The 19,397-nt window shown below is 52.3% G+C and overlaps 10 protein-coding genes across 10 annotated transcripts; 7 read left to right on the forward strand and 3 right to left on the reverse strand.

The window, feature by feature from the left end:
* Nucleotides 1-60: 60 nt before the first annotated feature.
* Nucleotides 61-1,058, forward strand: TrAtP1_000314 (uncharacterized protein; the record flags this gene model as incomplete). Its single annotated transcript, XM_014091775.2, has 2 exons — nucleotides 61-330; nucleotides 396-1,058. The coding sequence occupies 2 exons, from the start codon at nucleotides 61-63 to the stop codon at nucleotides 1,056-1,058; spliced, it is 933 nt and encodes a 310-aa protein (XP_013947250.1).
* Nucleotides 1,059-1,224: 166 nt separating this feature from the next.
* On the reverse strand, nucleotides 1,225-2,409 carry TrAtP1_000315 (uncharacterized protein; the record flags this gene model as incomplete). The annotated part of the gene is made up of 3 exons (XM_014091774.2): nucleotides 1,225-1,290; nucleotides 1,353-2,132; nucleotides 2,191-2,409. The coding sequence occupies 3 exons, from the start codon at nucleotides 2,407-2,409 to the stop codon at nucleotides 1,225-1,227; spliced, it is 1,065 nt and encodes a 354-aa protein (XP_013947249.1).
* A 357-nt stretch (nucleotides 2,410-2,766) lies between these two features.
* TrAtP1_000316 (uncharacterized protein) lies at nucleotides 2,767-2,964 on the reverse strand (the record flags this gene model as incomplete). Its single annotated transcript, XM_066110525.1, has 1 exon — nucleotides 2,767-2,964. The coding sequence occupies one exon, from the start codon at nucleotides 2,962-2,964 to the stop codon at nucleotides 2,767-2,769; it is 198 nt and encodes a 65-aa protein (XP_065966597.1).
* TrAtP1_000317 (uncharacterized protein) lies at nucleotides 2,858-7,577 on the forward strand (the record flags this gene model as incomplete). The annotated part of the gene is made up of 2 exons (XM_066110526.1): nucleotides 2,858-3,245; nucleotides 3,401-7,577. Coding segments are annotated over exons 1-2 (4,179 nt in total). The 5' UTR covers nucleotides 2,858-3,243.
* A 104-nt stretch (nucleotides 7,578-7,681) lies between these two features.
* TrAtP1_000318 (uncharacterized protein) lies at nucleotides 7,682-9,760 on the forward strand (the record flags this gene model as incomplete). Its single annotated transcript, XM_066110527.1, has 1 exon — nucleotides 7,682-9,760. One exon carries the CDS (start codon nucleotides 7,682-7,684, stop codon nucleotides 9,758-9,760), a length of 2,079 nt encoding a protein of 692 aa, XP_065966599.1.
* Nucleotides 9,761-10,731: 971 nt separating this feature from the next.
* TrAtP1_000319 (uncharacterized protein) lies at nucleotides 10,732-11,214 on the forward strand (the record flags this gene model as incomplete). The annotated part of the gene is made up of 3 exons (XM_014091555.2): nucleotides 10,732-10,833; nucleotides 10,919-10,981; nucleotides 11,071-11,214. The coding sequence occupies 3 exons, from the start codon at nucleotides 10,732-10,734 to the stop codon at nucleotides 11,212-11,214; spliced, it is 309 nt and encodes a 102-aa protein (XP_013947030.2).
* Nucleotides 11,215-12,075: 861 nt separating this feature from the next.
* Nucleotides 12,076-13,027, reverse strand: TrAtP1_000320 (uncharacterized protein; the record flags this gene model as incomplete). Its single annotated transcript, XM_066110528.1, has 4 exons — nucleotides 12,076-12,438; nucleotides 12,513-12,716; nucleotides 12,785-12,880; nucleotides 12,941-13,027. 4 exons carry the CDS (start codon nucleotides 13,025-13,027, stop codon nucleotides 12,076-12,078), a joined length of 750 nt encoding a protein of 249 aa, XP_065966600.1.
* A 792-nt stretch (nucleotides 13,028-13,819) lies between these two features.
* Nucleotides 13,820-14,477, forward strand: TrAtP1_000321 (uncharacterized protein; the record flags this gene model as incomplete). The annotated part of the gene is made up of 3 exons (XM_014091771.2): nucleotides 13,820-14,025; nucleotides 14,258-14,398; nucleotides 14,456-14,477. The coding sequence occupies 3 exons, from the start codon at nucleotides 13,820-13,822 to the stop codon at nucleotides 14,475-14,477; spliced, it is 369 nt and encodes a 122-aa protein (XP_013947246.1).
* Nucleotides 14,478-15,274: 797 nt separating this feature from the next.
* TrAtP1_000322 (uncharacterized protein) lies at nucleotides 15,275-17,153 on the forward strand (the record flags this gene model as incomplete). Its single annotated transcript, XM_014091770.2, has 3 exons — nucleotides 15,275-15,403; nucleotides 15,471-15,572; nucleotides 15,630-17,153. The coding sequence occupies 3 exons, from the start codon at nucleotides 15,275-15,277 to the stop codon at nucleotides 17,151-17,153; spliced, it is 1,755 nt and encodes a 584-aa protein (XP_013947245.2).
* Nucleotides 17,154-17,593: 440 nt separating this feature from the next.
* TrAtP1_000323 (uncharacterized protein) lies at nucleotides 17,594-19,381 on the forward strand. The gene is made up of 2 exons (XM_014091769.2): nucleotides 17,594-18,158; nucleotides 18,239-19,381. The coding sequence occupies exons 1-2, from the start codon at nucleotides 18,039-18,041 to the stop codon at nucleotides 19,253-19,255; spliced, it is 1,137 nt and encodes a 378-aa protein (XP_013947244.1). The 5' UTR covers nucleotides 17,594-18,038; the 3' UTR covers nucleotides 19,256-19,381.
* The last annotated feature ends 16 nt before the right edge of the window (nucleotides 19,382-19,397 follow it).

Below are 19,397 nucleotides of genomic sequence, written 5' to 3' on the forward strand. Positions count from 1 at the left end.
ATTCTGCTAAATGGCATCTTTGTCAATGTAGTCTTGTCATCCATCAGCGATCCCAGCGTCATGGCTCGACCATCTATTGGAGCGCAGGCCTCTCGCCTTGCGCGAGATCTTCCTCTGGGAATATCATCAACATCCTCCCGGATTCCAAAGCTGGTCTATGGCACCGCCTGGAAGAAGGACCAGACCGCAGACCTAGTCTATCTGGCTCTGAAAACAGGCTTTCGGGGCATCGACACTGCGGCCCAGCCGAAGCATTACGATGAGCGCGGCGTTGCTACTGGAGTTCGACGGGCTATAGGAGAAGGAATAATTAAACGCGAGGACCTATTCGTATGTTTTGACCATGATTCTATGTTACTCATGAGGTTTCTTTCAGCTAAACCATGGATTTGTAGATTCAGACCAAGTTCACCTCGCCAGCGGGGCAGAGTGACATTGCTCCATACGACTTCAATGCCCCGCTGGCTGACAAGGTCCATCAATCGGTGCAGTCATCTCTCGCCAACTTTACGATTGATGGCCAAGAAGCATACCTGGACAGCCTCGTGCTGCATTCCCCCATGGACACGATCCAAGAGACGATCACCGTGTGGAAAACTCTCGAAACGTATACTCCGCACAGAATTCGCAATCTCGGCATCTCCAACACCACCTTGCCGGTCTTGCAGGCTTTATTCAACGACATGAGCGTCAAGCCGGCCGTTGTGCAAAATCGGTTCCATAACAGGACTGGTTACGAGACTGATCTTAGGGCATTCTGTCGCGAGCAGAAAATTGTGTTTCAATCATTTTGGACAGTCTCCGCCAACAGGCATCTTCTTCAATGCAGCCCCGTTCGAGAGGTGGCACAAAAGGTCGGAGTGGGAGCGGTTGCGGCGTATTATTCCATGGTGTTGGGTCTTGGGGGAACGACCATCTTGGATGGAACGACAAGTGAGCATCATATGAAGGAGGACTTGGAGGGAATAGAGGCTGTGGGTGTCTGGGCAGAGGGACAAGGGGCTTCTGATTGGGCGTCTGCGCTCAGTAGCTTCAAGAAACTAATTGGTGAGTTGTAGCCCTATGCAGGTGACATAACACTGCGAGTTTACAAATCCACCCTCGTAACTCTAAGCGTCTTGCCGATTCGAATGGGGAATCATGTACGAGTATAGTCTACCTATTCAGCAATACAGCAAGGATAAACGAGAATATCTTGGGATATCTTTGAGTACATGTCCAAGTCTAAATGTCTTTCGCAAATGTGTTCGCTACAATAAAGGGGAAGCAAGCCGTGGCTTCCAAGTATACCTATTTGCTTCGTCTCAGCTTATATCCATAAAATTGCAAGACAAAAGACATGGGGTGCTTACCTTGACATTATCTGCTCCAATTTTAATCTTGCCCCATGATACGGCCTCATCCGGACGAGCACCGGCGTCACTGCCGTCGAATTCTTGGGCCGTGTTGATGTAGACGGCTGATTCCGCGCCGTTTCTCATCAGGCATGCGTTTGCAATGTGGTGCTTGACCACTCCACCTCCCAGGATAATCATTCCTGCTCTCTTTGCTCGCACGGCAATGGTGTTGATACGGCGGATATCTTCCACGAGGTCGACTCGCAACTGCTGTGGTGAAGTTTTGAATGTGTGAAAGTAGAGCATATCTCCAAGGCTGCCGTCCGTCAGGGCAGGGCAGAAGACGGGAATGTCGTTCTTGTACGCCCAGTAGTATACCGAGCGCTCATCATTAATCTCCTTGCCAAGCCGGTGGATAACCTTGGATGGCGTCCAGTGAATCTCGTCTTCCGTTCCTTTGCTGGCTTCCTGTTCCTCCAGCATCTTGTCAAAGATGGGCACCACCCAGTCCTCAAAAGCGCAGTAGTTTGCGTTGGGAACCACGAGGTTTCCGATGCGGTTGAGGCCCTTTTTTCGAAGACTCGCGCCGTCTGCGCTGAAGGAGCTCATGTATGTTTCGCCGAGACACTTGATGAAGTCCTCCTCAACTCCTCCTGCTGTGGTCACAATAGCTGAGACATGCTTGTGCTCCACCAGCCACCGAAAGACGCCTCTTAGACCGGATGAGATTAGGTTTGAGGTGTATCCCAGGAAGATGGTAGTCTTGTCCCCTGTTTCAGGGTCTCTCCAGGCTCTCTTGATTGGGCTGTTAGCCATGCAAAGTCAGCTGTGTCGAGGCTCTCTCTTTACTAACCATGTCGTTGATGATCCTGATGGCCTCACTCATCGATGTTGCCTGAAATCCCATGTTTCTCATGCCAAGAAATAAATCCTCTGCGGTAATGGGCCCCTTTAGTTTGTTGAAATCAAGTTCTTCTACCTTTTGGGCGTCCTTTGGCATTTCTTCCGACTTGACGAGCACCGCATTGGTGACCTCGGCTGGAGGCGCATTTGCGTTGCCGTTGTCAGCCATATCTGGTATGCGATATCCTTGCAAGTGGTAAAAAAAAAGATAAAAGGCCTTTAGATGCTCAGGATGAAATGATTTAAGAATGAAGTGTTCTAATCTCTATAGAGGCCTGTCAACTTCAAGATGGATAGAAATACTTTACGCCTCTCTCTATATTTGCACAGGTCGCGGGTAGCCTCATCCGTCAAAGGATTTACTCTTAAAAATTAAAGAAAAAAATCCATCAGCAACGGGGCTAGTCCCACAATTGCAGTGGTTGTCCGGCAGTGCCAGAAACATCAAACCGAATTTTTCTCGACAGCGCCAAGGCCCCCGCCTAAAACCGGGGTGCCTTAATCACAGCAGAGCCCCCGGAAGGGACTAGCGCCTCGCGGCAAAGAGGCTAGGCCTGTCCAAGCGCCACGCGATCTGGATGTATTTTGAAGTCTCACGGTGGACCTCGACATCTTCAGCTCCTTCACCCTTCCAGCCACAACGGCTATTTGCATCGACGATTCGCCTGGAATAGTCTGCGGCGTCGCGGCCAGACATTGTCGGATTGTCGGCTGGGCTTTGCATCCTGATTTTCTGCTGTTTGGAGGGTTCTGGCCCCCTGGATTCGACCTCGCCGGACCCCCTGTGCTTGGATTCGGGTACAGAGGCACGTTAGCCGAACCGTTGAGCCCATTGGAGTCCCCGTGGCCAACAACAAAGAAGCCCGACTTCACGCAGCGAATCCATCGCCAGCTCTGGTTTCGCGACTCCATCGCCAGCTCTGGTTTCGCGACTCCATTTGCTTTTGGATGGGACCTGCGGAACATCTGCAGGGTCTCATCCGGCACTGGCCCGCCACACATCATGTACGTACCGCGCTGGAATCATCTACTCTACCCACCAGGTAACGGTGCATTGTCGATGGCCACGGTTGGCGCCGCGCCCGTCGTCATCAGAAGCGAGGATAGAGTTCTGCAAGCACCGGACTGGGGCATCCTACTCACGCTGACAACTGTTTTAGGACGTCCAGGTATTCAAGATACGATGGGGACCGGCGGTCTAGGTCCCCTCGAGATCGATCCCCAGCGGATCGCTTTGACCGACCGCCGCACTTCAACAATGACGGTGACAGGCGTCGCTCATCCGCAGAAGCACGAACGAATTCGGCACCGTTTCCACCAGGTAGAGATCTGTTCGGAGACCAGATGCGCAGAGAGCCGCCGCGCGGTCCCAAGGCCCTTATAGATGCGCCTGTCGGGCCGAGAGGAGGCGGATTTGGCGGCGACTTTAGAGGCGGAAGAGGGCGCGGCAGAGGAAGAGGATGGGGAGGACGAGACGATAGCCGTGATCGAGGGAGAGATCGAGATGTCGACTTTCGAGACCGCTATCGAGACGAGAGAAGCCGAGAACGTGACCGGGAGCGAGATAGAGACTGGCGCGACTCGAGAGACTTTAGGCTGCGCAGATCGCCAATCGGGAGAGCTCGATCACCAACGCGAGATGGGCGAGATTTTCGGGATCGTGATCGGGATATACCTCCAGGTCTAGATGCAGACAGATCTCGACGTGGCTCCCGTGATGGTGGCCCCCCATCGGCAGGCTCTTCAACATCAGAGCCTCCATTTGGCGTGTTGCCATTCCCTCGAGGAGGTGGATTCCGTGGACGAGGAAGAGGTGGAAGAGGAGATTGGGGTATGGAAAGAGGTCGTGGCCGAGTCCCCTACGACGATCGCGGCGACCGCTACATGCGCAGCCGCTCTCAGGAAGGGCGCTGGGCTCGTGAGCGTGACGAGCGCGAGCGGAACGATAGGCATCCTGATGCTGATGTGCGCCGTGACCTTCACATCGATAGAGACCGAGGAGACCTTTTCCGCCCGAAGATGGCAGCCCAAGAATCTGCCGCGCAGGTCAAAGACGTCTCACCTCTTCATGTGACACCTTCGGCCCCGGCATTCGAGCCTGCGCCAAATCGGGCTCCGGCTACGGGTACAGTTTCGGGTGTTGGTGGCGAGGTGCAGGCGGCGCAGACGCAGACGCAGACACAGACGCAGACGCAGACACAGACGCAGACGCAGGCTGCCCCTAGCATAATTACAGCCAAACCGCCACCAACGGCCCCACGGGCATTTGGAGAACGTCCAGTTTCTGCAGGGCAGGCCTCCACAGCACCAGCTTCTTCAGCCCCTGAGATTCCACTGCCTCCCACTGGGCCATCGAAAATCGGCGCACCTCACGACAGTCCCCCAAGAGGGACACCTGTAGGTCCCCGGCTTCAACAACAGCCCAAGGTTACCCGCCCCTCTAGCAAACAATGGATCAACCCAAGCTTGAAGAAGCCGCCGCCACCGCCAGAATCACCAAAGGTGGCGAGATCGCAAAGCTTTGCTCAGCAGCGGCCTATCCCATTACAACGAGACATCTCTCAAGTCGAACCGTCCGAACCTAGGCGACCGCGTAGTAGCGATGCAAAGTCGGACTCTTACTCCGGGCTAGATAGTAGACTGCGAGCCCATCACAGCGAAGAACCGGGCGAGATAATCACAAGGACCGAAGACGAAAAGCCGAGCGACATTGACGCAAAAGCCGAGCCTGAGAAGCCTGAGACTGAGAGAATGGAATCAGTTGATTACGAGCCACCTGAATCAATGGAACTGGAGGTCAAGCCTTTGGATAACTTGGAGCAACTTGCTGTCCCTTCTACTACTTCCCCGAAGCAGGAAACGCTTCCTAAGCAAGACTCACCTCCTAAAGCTCAGGAGAATGAGACGATTGAGGATACGAAACCTTCTGCGGAAGCAGCCACGGAACAACAACAACATAGACGACTCAAAGTGCGCGCCGTCCGGTTCGCTCTGCCTCCAAAGAAAACTGCGCAAGAGGAACCTCCTGAATCTGATGATGAAGACATGGGCGATTATTTCGACATGGAAATCAACAAGACTGAAGCTGAATTGAACAAATTGCAAAGACCAAAGACACCAGTTGAAGTTATTAGGCGCTTTATGAGTTTATCTCATGGAGCAATGGTACAGATACTCAATGAGGGAGAGGGACTCTCTGAGATGCTAGGCGATATACCAGAGAACCACGAGCCGGAGAGCAAAAAAATGGAAGTGGAACCCGCTGTACAAACAGAAGAAGCGCCTGCTGTTCCCGACGAACCTCTTCCCTCAAAGGAGATTGAGGAAATCAATCACGAAAAGGAGCCCGTCAGTGACCATGACCGACTTGAAAAAGACACGGTTGAGGAAGATAAAGAGAAACCTGAAATTGCAACAGCCACACAAGAGGTAGAGGATCTCCAGCCAAAAGCCGAAGAAATGGACATCGATAACGAACCTACAATTCCGCCTCCCGAGCCTAAAGATGTTCCTGAGCCTGTAGCCGAAATTACAGCAGATGAGTCTACTATGAAAGAGGACAAAGAAGTTGAGACCGAACCGATCAACGAACAGGCTCCAGCACCTATCGAAGAGGTTATCAGTCCGGCGAAACCAGCTGAAGTAGAGCCCAAAGCTCCAAGCACCCCATCTCAAATACCAGATGAGGATGATGAGACTGAAACTGAAGACGAGGCTTATATGGAGGCTCAAGCTGTCGCGGCCGCTGAGACAGTCCGTCGATATATGTCAACGCCACCCATCGATAGTCTTCCTGACTTTCAAGGTCCAGTGTGGTATCAAGATAAAGAGTTTTTGGCATCGCTGGACTCAGATCCAATCATTGACGATTTTGTTGCTGAGCATCTTGCAAAAATCCACTTTGATAGATCGGCTGAGCAACGGCACGCGCAACAGATCTATGCAGACAACTACATGCAGTACTTGAAGTACACCTTGTCTGATGATCCTGTGGCGACAAAAAGCCGAGACAAATTTTCTGTTGCAGCCCCCTCTGAGACTACAGGTACTGTGACACCTGAGCATAAGCCAGAAGGGAGGGGTACAGGTAGGAGATTCGCCACCGAACGCGATCTCGAACGTGTGCTTCAGGCGTCCATGCGAGAAGACGAAGAGAGAAAAGAGCGAGAATTGCGAATCCAGCAGGAGAAATATCGCAGCGATAAGGAGGCTGTTATTCCAGACATGTACTGGGACGATCTGGAGAAGCAACAGGTTCAGTATATCGATCGATCAGGGTATACGCCTCTAGATAGGCTTGTTTCAGCATGGCACATACTCCCTCCCTCTAACAATTTCACTGCAGAGGAGGCACAGCTCTTTGAGAAGCGTTACCTAGAGCTTCCCAAGCAATGGGGCAAGATCGCAGAGGTTCTTCCAAACCGCGACTTCCACTCCTGCATTCAGTACTACTACCTGATGAAGGGAGAGCTAAATCTTAAGGAGAAGCTGAAGAAGCAACCCAAGAGGCGTAAGAAGGGTGGGCGAGGCAAGCAGAGGTCCAGCGCTCTGGTTTCGGAGCTCGGCAACGGCGAGCCTGAAGCCGAGGAAACGCCCCAGGAAAATGGAGAGAATGGAGAAAGGCGAAGGCCACGAAGAGCTGCCGCTCCCACATGGGGGTTCGAGCAACCTACGACGGACGGCGAGAGCACTCCTGCTGCTACTCCAGGGCGACGCGGGGCATCTGCTGCTGCCAAGGGCGACCAGCCGGAAAAGGTAGACGGCCGGAAAAGGAGAAAGCCAAGAGACAAGGACAAGGACAAGGACAAGGACAAAGAGAAGGACAAAGACGCCAAAGCATCCAAGCCAAACCAAGTTCTCGCGGCAGCGCCCGGCCCCAGCTCCGGGACAGGAAAGGGAAGAGGCCGAGCCGAAGCCCGCCCAGTGGCCGCAGAATTCCTGCCAGCTCCTCACCCGCTCTCCGACCCTCATCGTTTGCCGGTACAGTTTGAACAACCGCTGCCCGCAGGTATCCAACCGCCATTTGTTGTGCCACAGCCGCAACTAATGGACAGACCGAAGCCTGCCGTTACTTCCATCAACGAAGTTATGGCGGCTCCATCGCTTCGGCCTGAACCGCCCCCACCCCCTCCATCCTCTATTACTACTTTCAACTTGCAGCAGCCCATTCCTGAACGAAAGGCAATGTCACAAGCAGCATCAAGTTATTGGAGCGTTTCGGAAGCTAATGACTTCCCGCATTTATTAAGGGCATTTGGTACCGATTGGTCTGCAATTGCCAAGTATATGCAATCTAAGACAACTGTCATGGTATGTTCCCCCCCGATACTATTGTGAGCGATAGATTTACTAATACAACAAATGAATCTAGGTCAAAAACTATTATGTGCGGCAGAAAGACTCAGGGAAACCCGAGTGGGAGGTAATTGCTCAGGAGGCTGATGCGAAGCGAGCCAGGGGTGAAAAGAGACCTGATCCCCCCTGTCCTCAGCAGTGGTGGCCGTGGTAGGAGGTTCGAAAGCACTGCGCCTGGCACATCACGACCTATCGCGGTTGCTCCTGGAGCAGTCGAACCTCACGTGGATCTACCACAGCCCAAAGTTGAGCCTGCACCTCCTCAGCCATTGCGGCAGCAGCATATCGCTACTTATGGTGTGCCAATTGCCCAGGCTCCGGCCCAGGCTCCCCTCGCGCAGCCTAACCAGATCCCTCTTGCTGTACCAGCTCATCCGGTGCCTCAAGGGACACAACAGGCCATATCTCCAAACGCCCGCTCCATGCATCAACAACTGCCACATTTCGGCTTCCCGGAGAGAGAGCGCGATCCCGCACAATCTCAGCGAGTGCCGCTTCCGCAAAAGTCTTCTGTCAATCAGGTTCCGGAGCTTCGAGATCCACGCCCACTGTCTGTGGCACAGCCGCTTCAGCCATCGCACCCTGAGGCTATCGCTGAGCGTGAGCGCACTGCTCAGCTTGAGCGGATGAATGCGGAGAAGCGGTATAGAGAGCAGCAAATGCAGCAGCAGCAACAACAACAACAGCTCCACCACCAACATCAACATCAGCATCACCAGCAACAGCAGCAGCAGCAGCAGCAGCAGCTCATTCGAGAAAGAGAAATGGAAATGGAAAGGGAAAGAGAGAGAGACCTCCGACAAGCAGAACAACAGTCGATGAGAATGAAACAAGAGCCCGAGGCACCACTTCAGCACCGTTACGACCCTTACACCCATCGCCAGCAGCTCAGCCATGGCGGAGGCCCTCGCGAGCCCTTCTCACTGACAAGGGCGCCATCTCAAGAGCCCTCGCGTTCTGTTGCTCCTCAATCGTACCCTGCTCCTGTATCGCAGCAGCCAATGAGGCCATTGCTTTCGGAACCTGTAGCAGTACAATCACCGCCATTGGCGCCTCCGTCTTCTCGACCGACTCAAACCCCTCAGCCAAGGATGCCCTCAGGACCTCCGCATGAGCCTTATGGGGTAGCTGCACCACCACCGAATGCTTCTTCCATATCTCCACACACGCCGGTACGGCCACCTGAACCTAGGAAGTCCAACATTATGTCTCTCTTGAACGATGACCCTCCGCCCCCTAAGCGGGTTGCCGAGGTCACCAAGAGTCATACGCCTGTACCGTCGTCGACACCGCCATCTCAGGGTATCGGCAGGCCGCCTCCGCCAGCATCCGGGCTTCCACAGGGCGCCCCAGTTCGTCGGGAAACAGATGCGCACTATTCTCCCTACTCGCGGACGCCATCTGGCGGAGCATCAGCCATGCCACCTCTCAAGCCTCCTTTTCCCGCCTCGTCGGCTTCCTCACAACATATGAGTGGACATCGAAGCATGCCATCTGATTCGGCTGTGGACATTGATTACTACCGATCTCATGGGTATCCGCAGAGCCATCCAGCGAGTGGAACGAATTCTCCTCAAACATCGCATCGATATCCTCCACCTGCACAGCCAGCTCAATCTCAATACCAGTCTCAGACAGGCTATCCTACAGCATATGGGGGAGCTTCTCAGCCGACGCATATTACCTCACCGCCGGCTCAGCCATACGCAGTTCACTCGTCGTCTAGGAGCCGCGAGATTCTTCCGAGCAGCCGCGACAATGCTTGGCCATCGTCTGGCCACCAAGCGCAGCCTTCTGATGTTCGGCAACAAAGCAACAGCTGGCCAACTCAACCTCCGAAAGCATCACAGGCTCCTCCACCGCACTCGCAGCAGGCTTGGGGATCTCAGCATCCCTCAACAAAGCCAGGAACTCCGGGACCAACATGGTCAGCGGCACCACCACCGCAACAGCATCTGAGAGACGAACGCGGACCTCCTTCAATATACGGACAAGGTGCTTCTGGATTGCCGCAGCAGCACGGAATGCAGTCTAGGTACCCACCAGCTACTCGAGAACCGCTGCCCTCCGCTCCCCAGCCATACTCGCGATATGCATCAACGCCGGGCCCGCCGCCTCCGCGAGATCCAAGAGAACCTCCGCCGGGCCGAAGCTACACCCCCTAGTGTCTATGATACACGAGGGCCACCACCTGCGCAGTCACAAATGCATGGCTATCCAGCGCCAGATCCAAGAGACATGCAGCTTCGGGACGCAAGAGACCCGAGAGATCATAGAGATCCAAGGGACCAGAGGGATCCAAGAGATCCGAGAGACGTGCGTGATATGATGAACAGAGGTTATGACCGGCCGCCGCCAGACAGCAGATATGGGCGATGAGCATGTTCTTTTTTTTTTTTTGAAGAGTCAATGAGAGGTATAGCAATATAGTACCATATTTGTTTTCGCTACAATTATGTATTTGCCTGATTACAATCTTTCAATTTTCCTCCCACTATTCTTATACGCACCATTTCTTTCTTTTTTTTTTTTTTCCATTTCATCGATCATCTACGAAATTGCCACGTTCTATAGATGGGGGGTCCTCTGGAGGAAAAACAAACGATACATAAAGGCATTCGTTTGGGTTGGTGAAAAACAACAGGAGACTGCAAACCGAGGGGGAAAGGGGCAAAGGACCGGCGAAGTTGCTTGTGTATGGTGCGGTTTTTGTTTTCGGCTGTCTTTTACGAAATGCAAGTAATTGATTGCTTTTTTACGTTTGGGACGGCTTTTGTATGATATTGTTTATCTTGATTATGAGATATAGCTTATATATATATAAAGATGTATGAATATTGCTAGAAACCTGTATTGTGAAACTATCATAACCTAGGTACTATTGGTAGATGGTGCTGCATCTAGATATGAGGCATGTTGTAGTTGGCAAGTTGGGTTCAGCGATTGGTGGGGCTATCAGCTGCTAAATGTTTAAACTAGCTGCAGCTACTAGTTCATCTCCAAATAGCTTCTGGCGCGTCGCGCAACCCCAACTTATGCTGCATCATACCAAATATTTCACTCTATTCCAAGCTACTTTCAAAGACTGCAAAAAACGATTCAGTGTATCTAAAAAAGCAGCTTCTGCATCTCCGCAATGGACACTCGCAACACCGCCAGCGGCTCAAACAGCAGCAGCAGCAGCAGCAGAGCATATTTCGAACAGCAGCGAGAAGTCCTCATCGGGGACATTGCCGAAGTATGCGAAAAAACCCTTTTGTCTCCTCTCCCCCCAAGTCACAGGTACATCAGGAGCTAATATCATGGGATGTGGTAATGCTTAGAGCTTCGAACAAGTCCTCTCCAGCATAAACAAACTGAACCGATCGCTCGAAGCAGTCATTGCTGTACGTTTTGTTTCCCTCCGAATGCAAACGCCTGGAACAAAAACGCCCCCCAAAAGAGACAGGGCGAAAACAAGGCTCATATATCCTAGGTCGGCAATGAATTTTCCTCCGTAGAAGCCCTCTGGTCACAATTCGAAAACGTCATGGCCAAGGACGAAGACGGCAACAAAGCAGCAGCAGAGCACCAAGGCGACGAAACACAAGCCGAAGAAGAAGAGACACGACACGAATGAGTTTATGATACCCACATATGGAAGAGAGAGAAAGAGAGAGAGAGGGAAAAGGCACGCTTCATACAAACAAACGAAAGATTATACTATTGCTACTACACGCACGTAAATGAACAAGATACCCCAAACTACCGAGTACCCCAACCAATCTACGCAGCGCATAAATCTACACTATCTCTACAGTACGACCACTAGATCGGAGAGGAAGAAAAAAATATATAAAGACAAAAGGGGCCAGAAAGGAGAGACAGTCGGTAGGGCGAATATGATGATTTTTTATGTCCCCAATCCCAAGCCTGATTGAACTCAACAGTATCATGCTACATAAGAGAAAAAAAAACGCAAAGTGGATAGAAAAAGCGAGACAAAAGAAAAAGAAAAAAATAATAATAATAAAGCACTAAAAGACCACACAAGTCCGCAAAAAAGTCACCACCCGTTTCCTAGTTGCGTTGAAAAGTTTGTGGTTTCCATATCCACCCTTCCCCTTCCATGCGTCAAGGCTAGCAGGACCTAAAGCGCAAATCCAAAAAAAGAGGCCGGCTCGAATATGTTTAAAAACAACCACGCGGATTTCCGCTTATATATACCCGGCTCTACTACCTCTCCTTCGAAAGGGCGAGGTGCACCAGCAGCTCGTCTCCCATCTCCAAGCGTTGTCGTCTGAAATCGTGGGACCATTAGCCGTTGGACGTCGTTCGTTATAGGCGCAAATCGTCGTAAAAAGATCGTCTAATGGTCATTAGAATTGCCGTATCTGCGTCCGCATCCGCTCCGTGCCCACAAGTCCACCTCGACGACCCCTGACTGCCCTTCTGCCGCCAGTGCAGAAAGGACGAGCGTATAGGCTCTCGCATGACCGCTTTAAAGGAAATTGCACTTTCTCTTCTTCCTCTTAATGCCTCCTACTACCGGAGCTTGTGTCTTTCCATCGCCAGCGGACACTGCCATTGCAGTGGGTGTCTCCAAGTTCCTCCGGTCGTTGGCCACGACAGTCAGAATGGCCCGTTCAAAGATCTCGTCGACGCCCCGCATTTCCTTACTGCTGCATTCCATATACCCGGCTCCCATCTTCTTGGCAACGGCCATTCCCTGCTCTGCGGTGACGGGCGTGAGGCCCTGGGTCTTCAGCATGTCGATACAAGATTTTTTGTGCCGGAGATCTGATTTGAGGCCGACCAGGATGAGGGGGGTGTAGGGGCAGAAATGCAGAACTTCGGGGTACCACTGCGGTCGGCGTTAGCAAACGGCAAATCGAGATGACTAGATTCAGGGGGTGGAGCCCTCCAACGCAAACGTACCTTATCCATGACATTGTCCAGCGAGTTGGGGCAGTCGATGGCGAAGCACACAAAGATGAGATCGGTTTCGGGGTACGACAGCGGACGGAGGCGGTCGTACTCTTCTTGGCCGGCCGTGTCCCACAGAGCGAGCTCTACGGTCTTGCCGGTGGGCGGGTGCGTCGGGTAGGTGATGTAGTTCTCGAATACGGTGGGCACATATTTCTACCCAGGGGGCGAGCTTCAGTATCTGGACGCTCAACGACGGGCCGCCGCGGCTGGGCGCTGCTTACCTCTGGAAAATAGCCCTGGCTGTAGCTGATGAGCAGACATGTCTTGCCGCATCCTCCGTCTCCTACAACGACAATTTTCTTCGAATATGTCGGGGCCTCCGTTACGTGAGTCGCTGCTGATTCGCGGCCTGACGATGAGCTCATGGTTGTACTGACAGTTCCCTCGCTGGAGCGGGTGCGCTGGGCGCGCTTCTCGGTGCTCGCCGTCGCATACTGCGAGTTGCGATTCTGGTACGCCGCCATGGTGGAAACGACGTTCCGAGCAGATGCTGGCGAGAGCGCGGCAGAGCGTGTAGAGCGTGTCTCGGGCGGACAATGCAATGCGGTCTCTGTCGCCGGCAGGAATGCTGATCCTACTCAACAAAGAATAGGAGTGGGCACCGCGGCAGAAACAAAGAAAATCGACGGTTGCGGCTCGGCAGGGTCGCTGCAAGTAAGGGAACAATCGGTGTAAGAGGGATGGGAAAAAGGATGGAAAAAAGGATGAAAGAAAAGAGATGCACAAAAACACTGCGGCGGTGTGGAATACGATGCGGCGAGCAGCAGAAAGCGTAGCGCAGCCCCCGAAGCTGAAGGTTTGGAAATCGGCACGACGCAGAGGCTGGGGGGGATGACGATGTTGTACTTGGACGGGCTAGGCTGCTGTTGCTGTTCGCTCCGGGCAACGAGACGAGTTGGTGGGACACGACGGTTGCTGCAGCTGGTTATCAGACGGGAACTGGCAAAGCGAGCCCAAAGAGCTGAGTAAACACGTTGGCGGGGCAACGGGGGGCGGTGCAGCCCCGGCGCACTGACGTGACGGCCCTGGACGGCCCTGGCGAGTGGCTGGGGCGCCAACTGGCGGTGGCTAGGGCGGGTTGTTCCGGCTCCGAAGATGGTCCGTGCATTAGCCGTCTGCGAAAATTCTCGTGGGCTAAAACGCGTGCACGAACTGCGGGTGGAGATTGCTGTGCGTTGCGTATAAAGCTTTTTTTTCCGTGCAAAATTCTCTCTTCTTCTTCTTTTACCCTCAGAGGCCGACTTCTCTCGCCGAAAATGAAGAGATTTCATTCAGCTACCGGGGATGATGATGATGAACCCTCAGCCCCCAGCAAATACGTGACGCTCGTTTCCGGGGACGGCTTCGAGTTTGTCGTGCTGCGTGAGGCGGCCAAGATCAGCCCCATCATCAAGGGCATGCTGGACCCGAGGAGTCAATTCGCCGAGGCCAAGGACGCGAGATGTGTGTTCCAAGAGATGAGGTGAGAAACGAAGCGACCATGAGTGGCCGTGGCATGTGCTGCAAGGGATGACGACAATTCCACGAGCATTTCTTTGACAGAACGCCGCTGTCTCTACCAGACTCTCATGTCTCGGGCGAGGCTGGACAGGCTGGTCTGGTTGATGTTGCACTACACTTGAACTGACCCAGAATCGTTTTGAAAAACGGCCTTGCTATAACAGTGTTTGAGCTGGCTGACCAACGCATGATAGCGGCCTGGTGCTTGACAAAGTGGTCGAGTACTTCCATTACTGGTACCGTTACAAGGACAGCGAAGACGTGCCCGACATGGACATTCCTGTCGAGCTTTGCCTCGAGCTGTTGGCCGCAGCCGATTACCTGGGCTTGGATCAGTAAGCCATGTGGGAGTCGAGCTATTGGCGCTTTTTAATCTTACACGTTTTTCACAGGGCCAATATGAGCACGAAATGAGACGGCACAACCACTGGATGTTACTACCCAGACAGATTATGACACGAAGATATGATACCACACCGATTACAGAAATAGAAGAGGAAAGCAATATGACCTCGCCTTAATACTAAGAATGATGAATTCAGCAGCTCTTCTTCTTCCTTGTCTTTCAGTTCATTGTGATGATCATCTCTCCGACCTCCATTTCAGCATATACGTTCTTCTCTGTTACTCCTCCGTGGGTTGAACGTCTATTAGAAGTGGTAGATTAATAGCCTCCCTCTCACTCTGCTTGACTCAAAGTTCTTCCGTTGAGATCTCGCTTTTTTCTGAGGGGCACATGCTTTGCCATTTATTCGTAGCTTTGTAAATCGTTAGATGGCCTCTTGTAGGCTAGTGAGGTCGATAATCTGGCATATAATAGCTTCGAGCAATGTTAAGCTTGCTTGAACTGCCATTTAGAGAATCACACAAGTCCATACTACGTTAAGCACTATCTCTTGCAGCATACTGTTTAAACATCTGTAAACTCGGCGTTGAGGCACTTCATGCTGCTTCAACCGTATGAGTTGCATGAAGCTGCAGTGGCGTCCTTGCTAAGCTGCAGCAGTGGTGTCACATCCGTCATCTGTGAGTCAAACTCAACTATGACTCAACAGCATCCCTGAATGATAAAAAATTGGGCTGTCGGTTCTAGCATTGCCGTCACAAAGAGCACATTTCGCCGCATCCACCCAGAGATACTTGAGTAAACGTTTGGACTGCTGTCATTCGCATTGGCCGTATAGCACAGCCAGTACGTGCTCTGTTAGTGGATGCAGATGCGCGCTAAGCCCCGGCCTTTCGTCACTCTTTTCCGACACTACCTCCGATATCCTACGACGAGGAAAATGGCATCAGGTGCATTCGAATCGCAGGGCGTTCGAATTGCCGTAGAGGGCTGTGTAAGTTTTTTTGCGCTACATTTATCCTTATGCTCTTGTCTTAAGCGTCAATTGATCGTATTTTCAGGGCCATGGCGCGCTCGACGCGATATATGCTTCCGTCAAGCAGTCTGCCCAAGAGCGCGGCTGGGATGGCGTTGACCTGCTCATCATTGGAGGTGACTTCCAGGTAAATCATCATAGACATTGATTGTATCCTGTTGATGCAGGCCGCTAATCTACGCAGGCTGTGCGCAATGCGGCCGACTTGACGGTCATGTCGTGTCCCATCAAGTATCGCAAAATTGGCGGCTTCCACGATTACTACGCTGGGAGAAAGCAGGCTCCATACCTGACCATCTTTATTGGCGGCAATCATGAAGCTGCTTCACACTCCTGGGAGCTCTACTATGGCGGCTGGGTGGCTCCCAACATTTACTATCTCGGAGCTGCCAACGTTCTACGGCTGGGACCTATCCGCATCGCAGGCATGTCTGGAATATGGAGGGGTATGAACTACCGCAAGCCACATCATGAACGGCTTCCTTTTAACCACCTCGATATCAAGTCGTTCTACTCTGTTCGAGAGATTGACGTCCGGAAGCTGCTGCTGATGCAGACGCAAGTTGATGTCGGCCTAAGTCACGATTGGCCGCGCCAGGTAGAGACACACGGCGACCTCAATGAACTGTTCAGACGAAAGCCCTTTCTGAGACGCGAATCTATGGATGGATCTCTTGGCAGTGTGGCTGCTGAGCATGTCATGGACCGTCTACGACCACCTTACTGGTTCTCAGCGCATTTACATGTCAAATTTGCCGCTATCAAAAAATACGATGATGCATCAAATGCGACCGAGGTTACCCAACCTCAGGCAGATAAAGCCACTGATGCTGCACCGCCCGCCCAGGACAACCCAGATGAGATTGACTTGGACATGGACGACGAGGATGCTGAGAATACTACCAAAGAAGCGGCTACAGGAGGTACAGAAAGCGATGCTAAAGAAGATGCTGAGGGTGCTGCCGGAGAAGTTCCCGACGACTTGAGAGCTCAGCTGCCCGCATCATTTGCTCGGCCTGCAGAAAAGGTGAAGCGCATACCAGGCCAGCCAGTCCCTCCAGGTATTGAAAACAAACAAGTCCGGTTTTTGTCATTAGACAAGTGTCTGCCACAACGACACTTTCTTCAGCTATGCGAGGTTCAGCCGTTCAAGAAAGAGCAGCTATCGTTATATCCACCACAAAGCTCTGGCCCTAGATATCGACTTCAATATGATGCCGAGTGGTTAGCAATCACCCGTGCTTTCCACAAATTCCAGGCCTTTGGCGATCCTACGGCCCAAGTGTCTGCAGATTTAGGTGAAGAGAAATACATTCCCCTGATTGAAGCAGAAAAGGCGTGGGTTGAGGAGAACATTGTCCAAAAGGGGAAGCTGGACGTGCCAGAGAACTTTGAGCAGACAGCGCCTCCGTATGTTCCTGGCACGCCAGAGATTGTTCACAAGCAGCCCGATGAGTACACAAGCCCCCAGACCGCGGCCTTCTGCGAGCTCTTGGGCATTGAAAACCTGTGGGATGCTAGTGCCGAGGAGAGGCAGCAACGGCAGGCTCAGGGGCCGGTGAATACACAACTCGAGGGGCGCGGTGACAGAGGAGGCTATGACGGAAGGGGAAGGGGAAGGGGAAGGGGTAGAGGAGGCGGCAGAGGCGGCGGTAGGGGTCGAGGAGATGGAAGAGGAGGCTTTTACGGTAGAGGAAGAGGATATTAAGAGACGGTGTGTCTGAGGAGGGGCCATTCGTTATTATCCCTCATCGCCGAACAAGCCCCAAAGGCGGGAAAGAGCAAGTACTACCTACATGATCAAATTGGCATCTCGTCTATGTAAACAAGGGCCGCCAATGTTTACCAGAAAGCTGGTTGTGGGGATAGGAGGCTTTGGTGTTTGTTTACCCACTCCAGCCACGGAGTATGTACTCCGTATCTGGATGTGCTAATGCAGGTGGTCTTACATATCGAACTTTGCAGCAATAAGCACGCATGTTGCGCGACGATTTGTGGATAACAATTAATGCATGCTTCCACCATAGACGAATAGAAATCCACAGACGGCAATGTTTCCTCATGGCCCATGCGCCTCATGTAGATTAAATTGATGGACGTAAACACGCAGATGCGGCTTCAATGTTGTTATAAACAACTGACAGTGTCATTAGTAATCAGGGTGGAAGCTTGGACTCTCGGCCAAACGATTTCCCGCAACGACCATCCTATTCTCAGCTACGGATGCCAGTAGACAAAGTCACGATGGCCCGCCAATTTGCTTTATGCCTCTTTGCGGCAATGCCAGAATTGCAAAGCAGGCGGCGGAATGGAGTGGGAGCAAAACACTAAGATTATCCGGTTAGCCGGATACACTTCCCTTGCGCGCCAAAACACGGGGATTCCACGATGATGCCTTAACAGCTGGGGGGTTAAAGGGGGCTCTTTGTCGTTGCACCCGCCGTGTCATCTCCTTTATGGGGATAGCAACTGACCCTTTTTTTCTTCTTCTTCTGAATCGCCCTTTTCGATATGAAATCGAAAGTTATGCCCAACCAAGTTTTATTTTTGTGACGTACGAAGCAAATTATTCTCTCATTTTTGCGGAGTAGACATGGGGCACCTGCACAATCTCATAACATGGGCCAAGGCCCAAGGCGTGGTGGTTGACGCGATACAGCCGAGCAAGATTCCCGGTCGAGGCACAGGGATTCTGGCCACGCGAAAGATTAAGGTAAATTGGGGCCCGCCATGTAGGATTGGATGTGGCACTTTGAGGAGGAGAAGAGGATTCTAATATTCGTGCCAATATAGGCGGAAGAGGAAGTCTTGAAGGTGCCTCCTAGAGCGTTGCGCTGCTTGGAGTCGGTTCCATCGAGGGTACGCGAGAGATTGCCCGCGGAAACGAGCATCCAGGCACTGCTCGCGGCGGATCTGGCTCTTGATAGGAGCGCCAATGCGGTGCCTTGGAAGGCTGTGTTGCCGAAGATGAGTGATTTTGAAGTAGGCATGCCGATGATGTGGCCGAGGGAGCTGAAGCATCTTTTGCCTCTTGAGCCTAGAAATCTTGTCTTCAAGCGGGAGAAGGCTTTCCAGGGCGATTGGAGTGATTTTCACAAGGCATTTTCGGACATATCGTATGAGGAGTACACGTATGCATGGCTGACTGTCAATACTCGGACGTTTTACAACGAATCGCCCGAGACGTTGAAGTATCCCTGGGAAGATAGGCTGGCGCTGATTCCCGTGGCCGATTTGTTTAACCATGCGGACGCTGGGTGTAGGGTGTATTACTCTCCAGAAGGATACCACATCGTTGCGGATCGAGACTACAAAAGGGGAGAGGAGTTGTACATCTCGTACAGTAGCCACTCGAACGACTACAACCTCGTCGAGTATGGCTTCGTCCCTGATGAGAATCCGTCAGACGATGTCTACATTGACGATGTTATTTTTCCCAAGCTGAGTGAGAGCCAAAAGGCGGACCTCGAAAAGCGAGATTTACTCGGGGTGTATCCTCTAGGAGAGGCGACCGAGGAATTTCGCCGTACGCAAGCGGTGTTGAGACTGCTTTGCTGCACGACCAAGGAATTTAAGCGATTTCTCAACGACGAGGAAAAGGGGCGTGGTGTTCAAAGTCGAGTTGACGAGTATCTGGTCAAGTTGCTGGATGAGTTTTTGAATGACATTGTTGCAAAGCGGCTACGGGAGGTTGATGCTTTGACAGTTGGTTTGAGAGGCCAAAGGGCGCTTTTGGCGAAGCGATGGATGCAGATTGAGGTGATTGCAAAGGGGAAGATGGAAAGCTACCGTGAGAGGGATGGATACTAAGGAGTAAAAGGGTTGGCTTCTTTGGGAACACGGGGGTTGGTTTCAATTCATGTGCATAATACGGGCGTGGCATCATATATAGAATGGCGCAATAGATGAGAAATAGATTGCTTTTTAATGATTGAAGCATTCCGGGTTTTTT

This window comes from Trichoderma atroviride, chromosome 1, assembly GCF_020647795.1.
Source record: "Trichoderma atroviride chromosome 1, complete sequence".
NCBI classification, from domain to species: domain Eukaryota; kingdom Fungi; phylum Ascomycota; class Sordariomycetes; order Hypocreales; family Hypocreaceae; genus Trichoderma; species Trichoderma atroviride.

Bases quoted from the DNA above. Each gene is read 5' to 3' on its own strand.
- TrAtP1_000323 (XM_014091769.2), top strand. From the start codon at position 18,039: ATGGGGCACCTGCACAATCTCATAACATGGGCCAAGGCCCAAGGCGTG. The intron at 18,159-18,238 runs GTAAATTGGGGC...GTGCCAATATAG, and splicing joins TGGCCACGCGAAAGATTAAG to GCGGAAGAGGAAGTCTTGAA.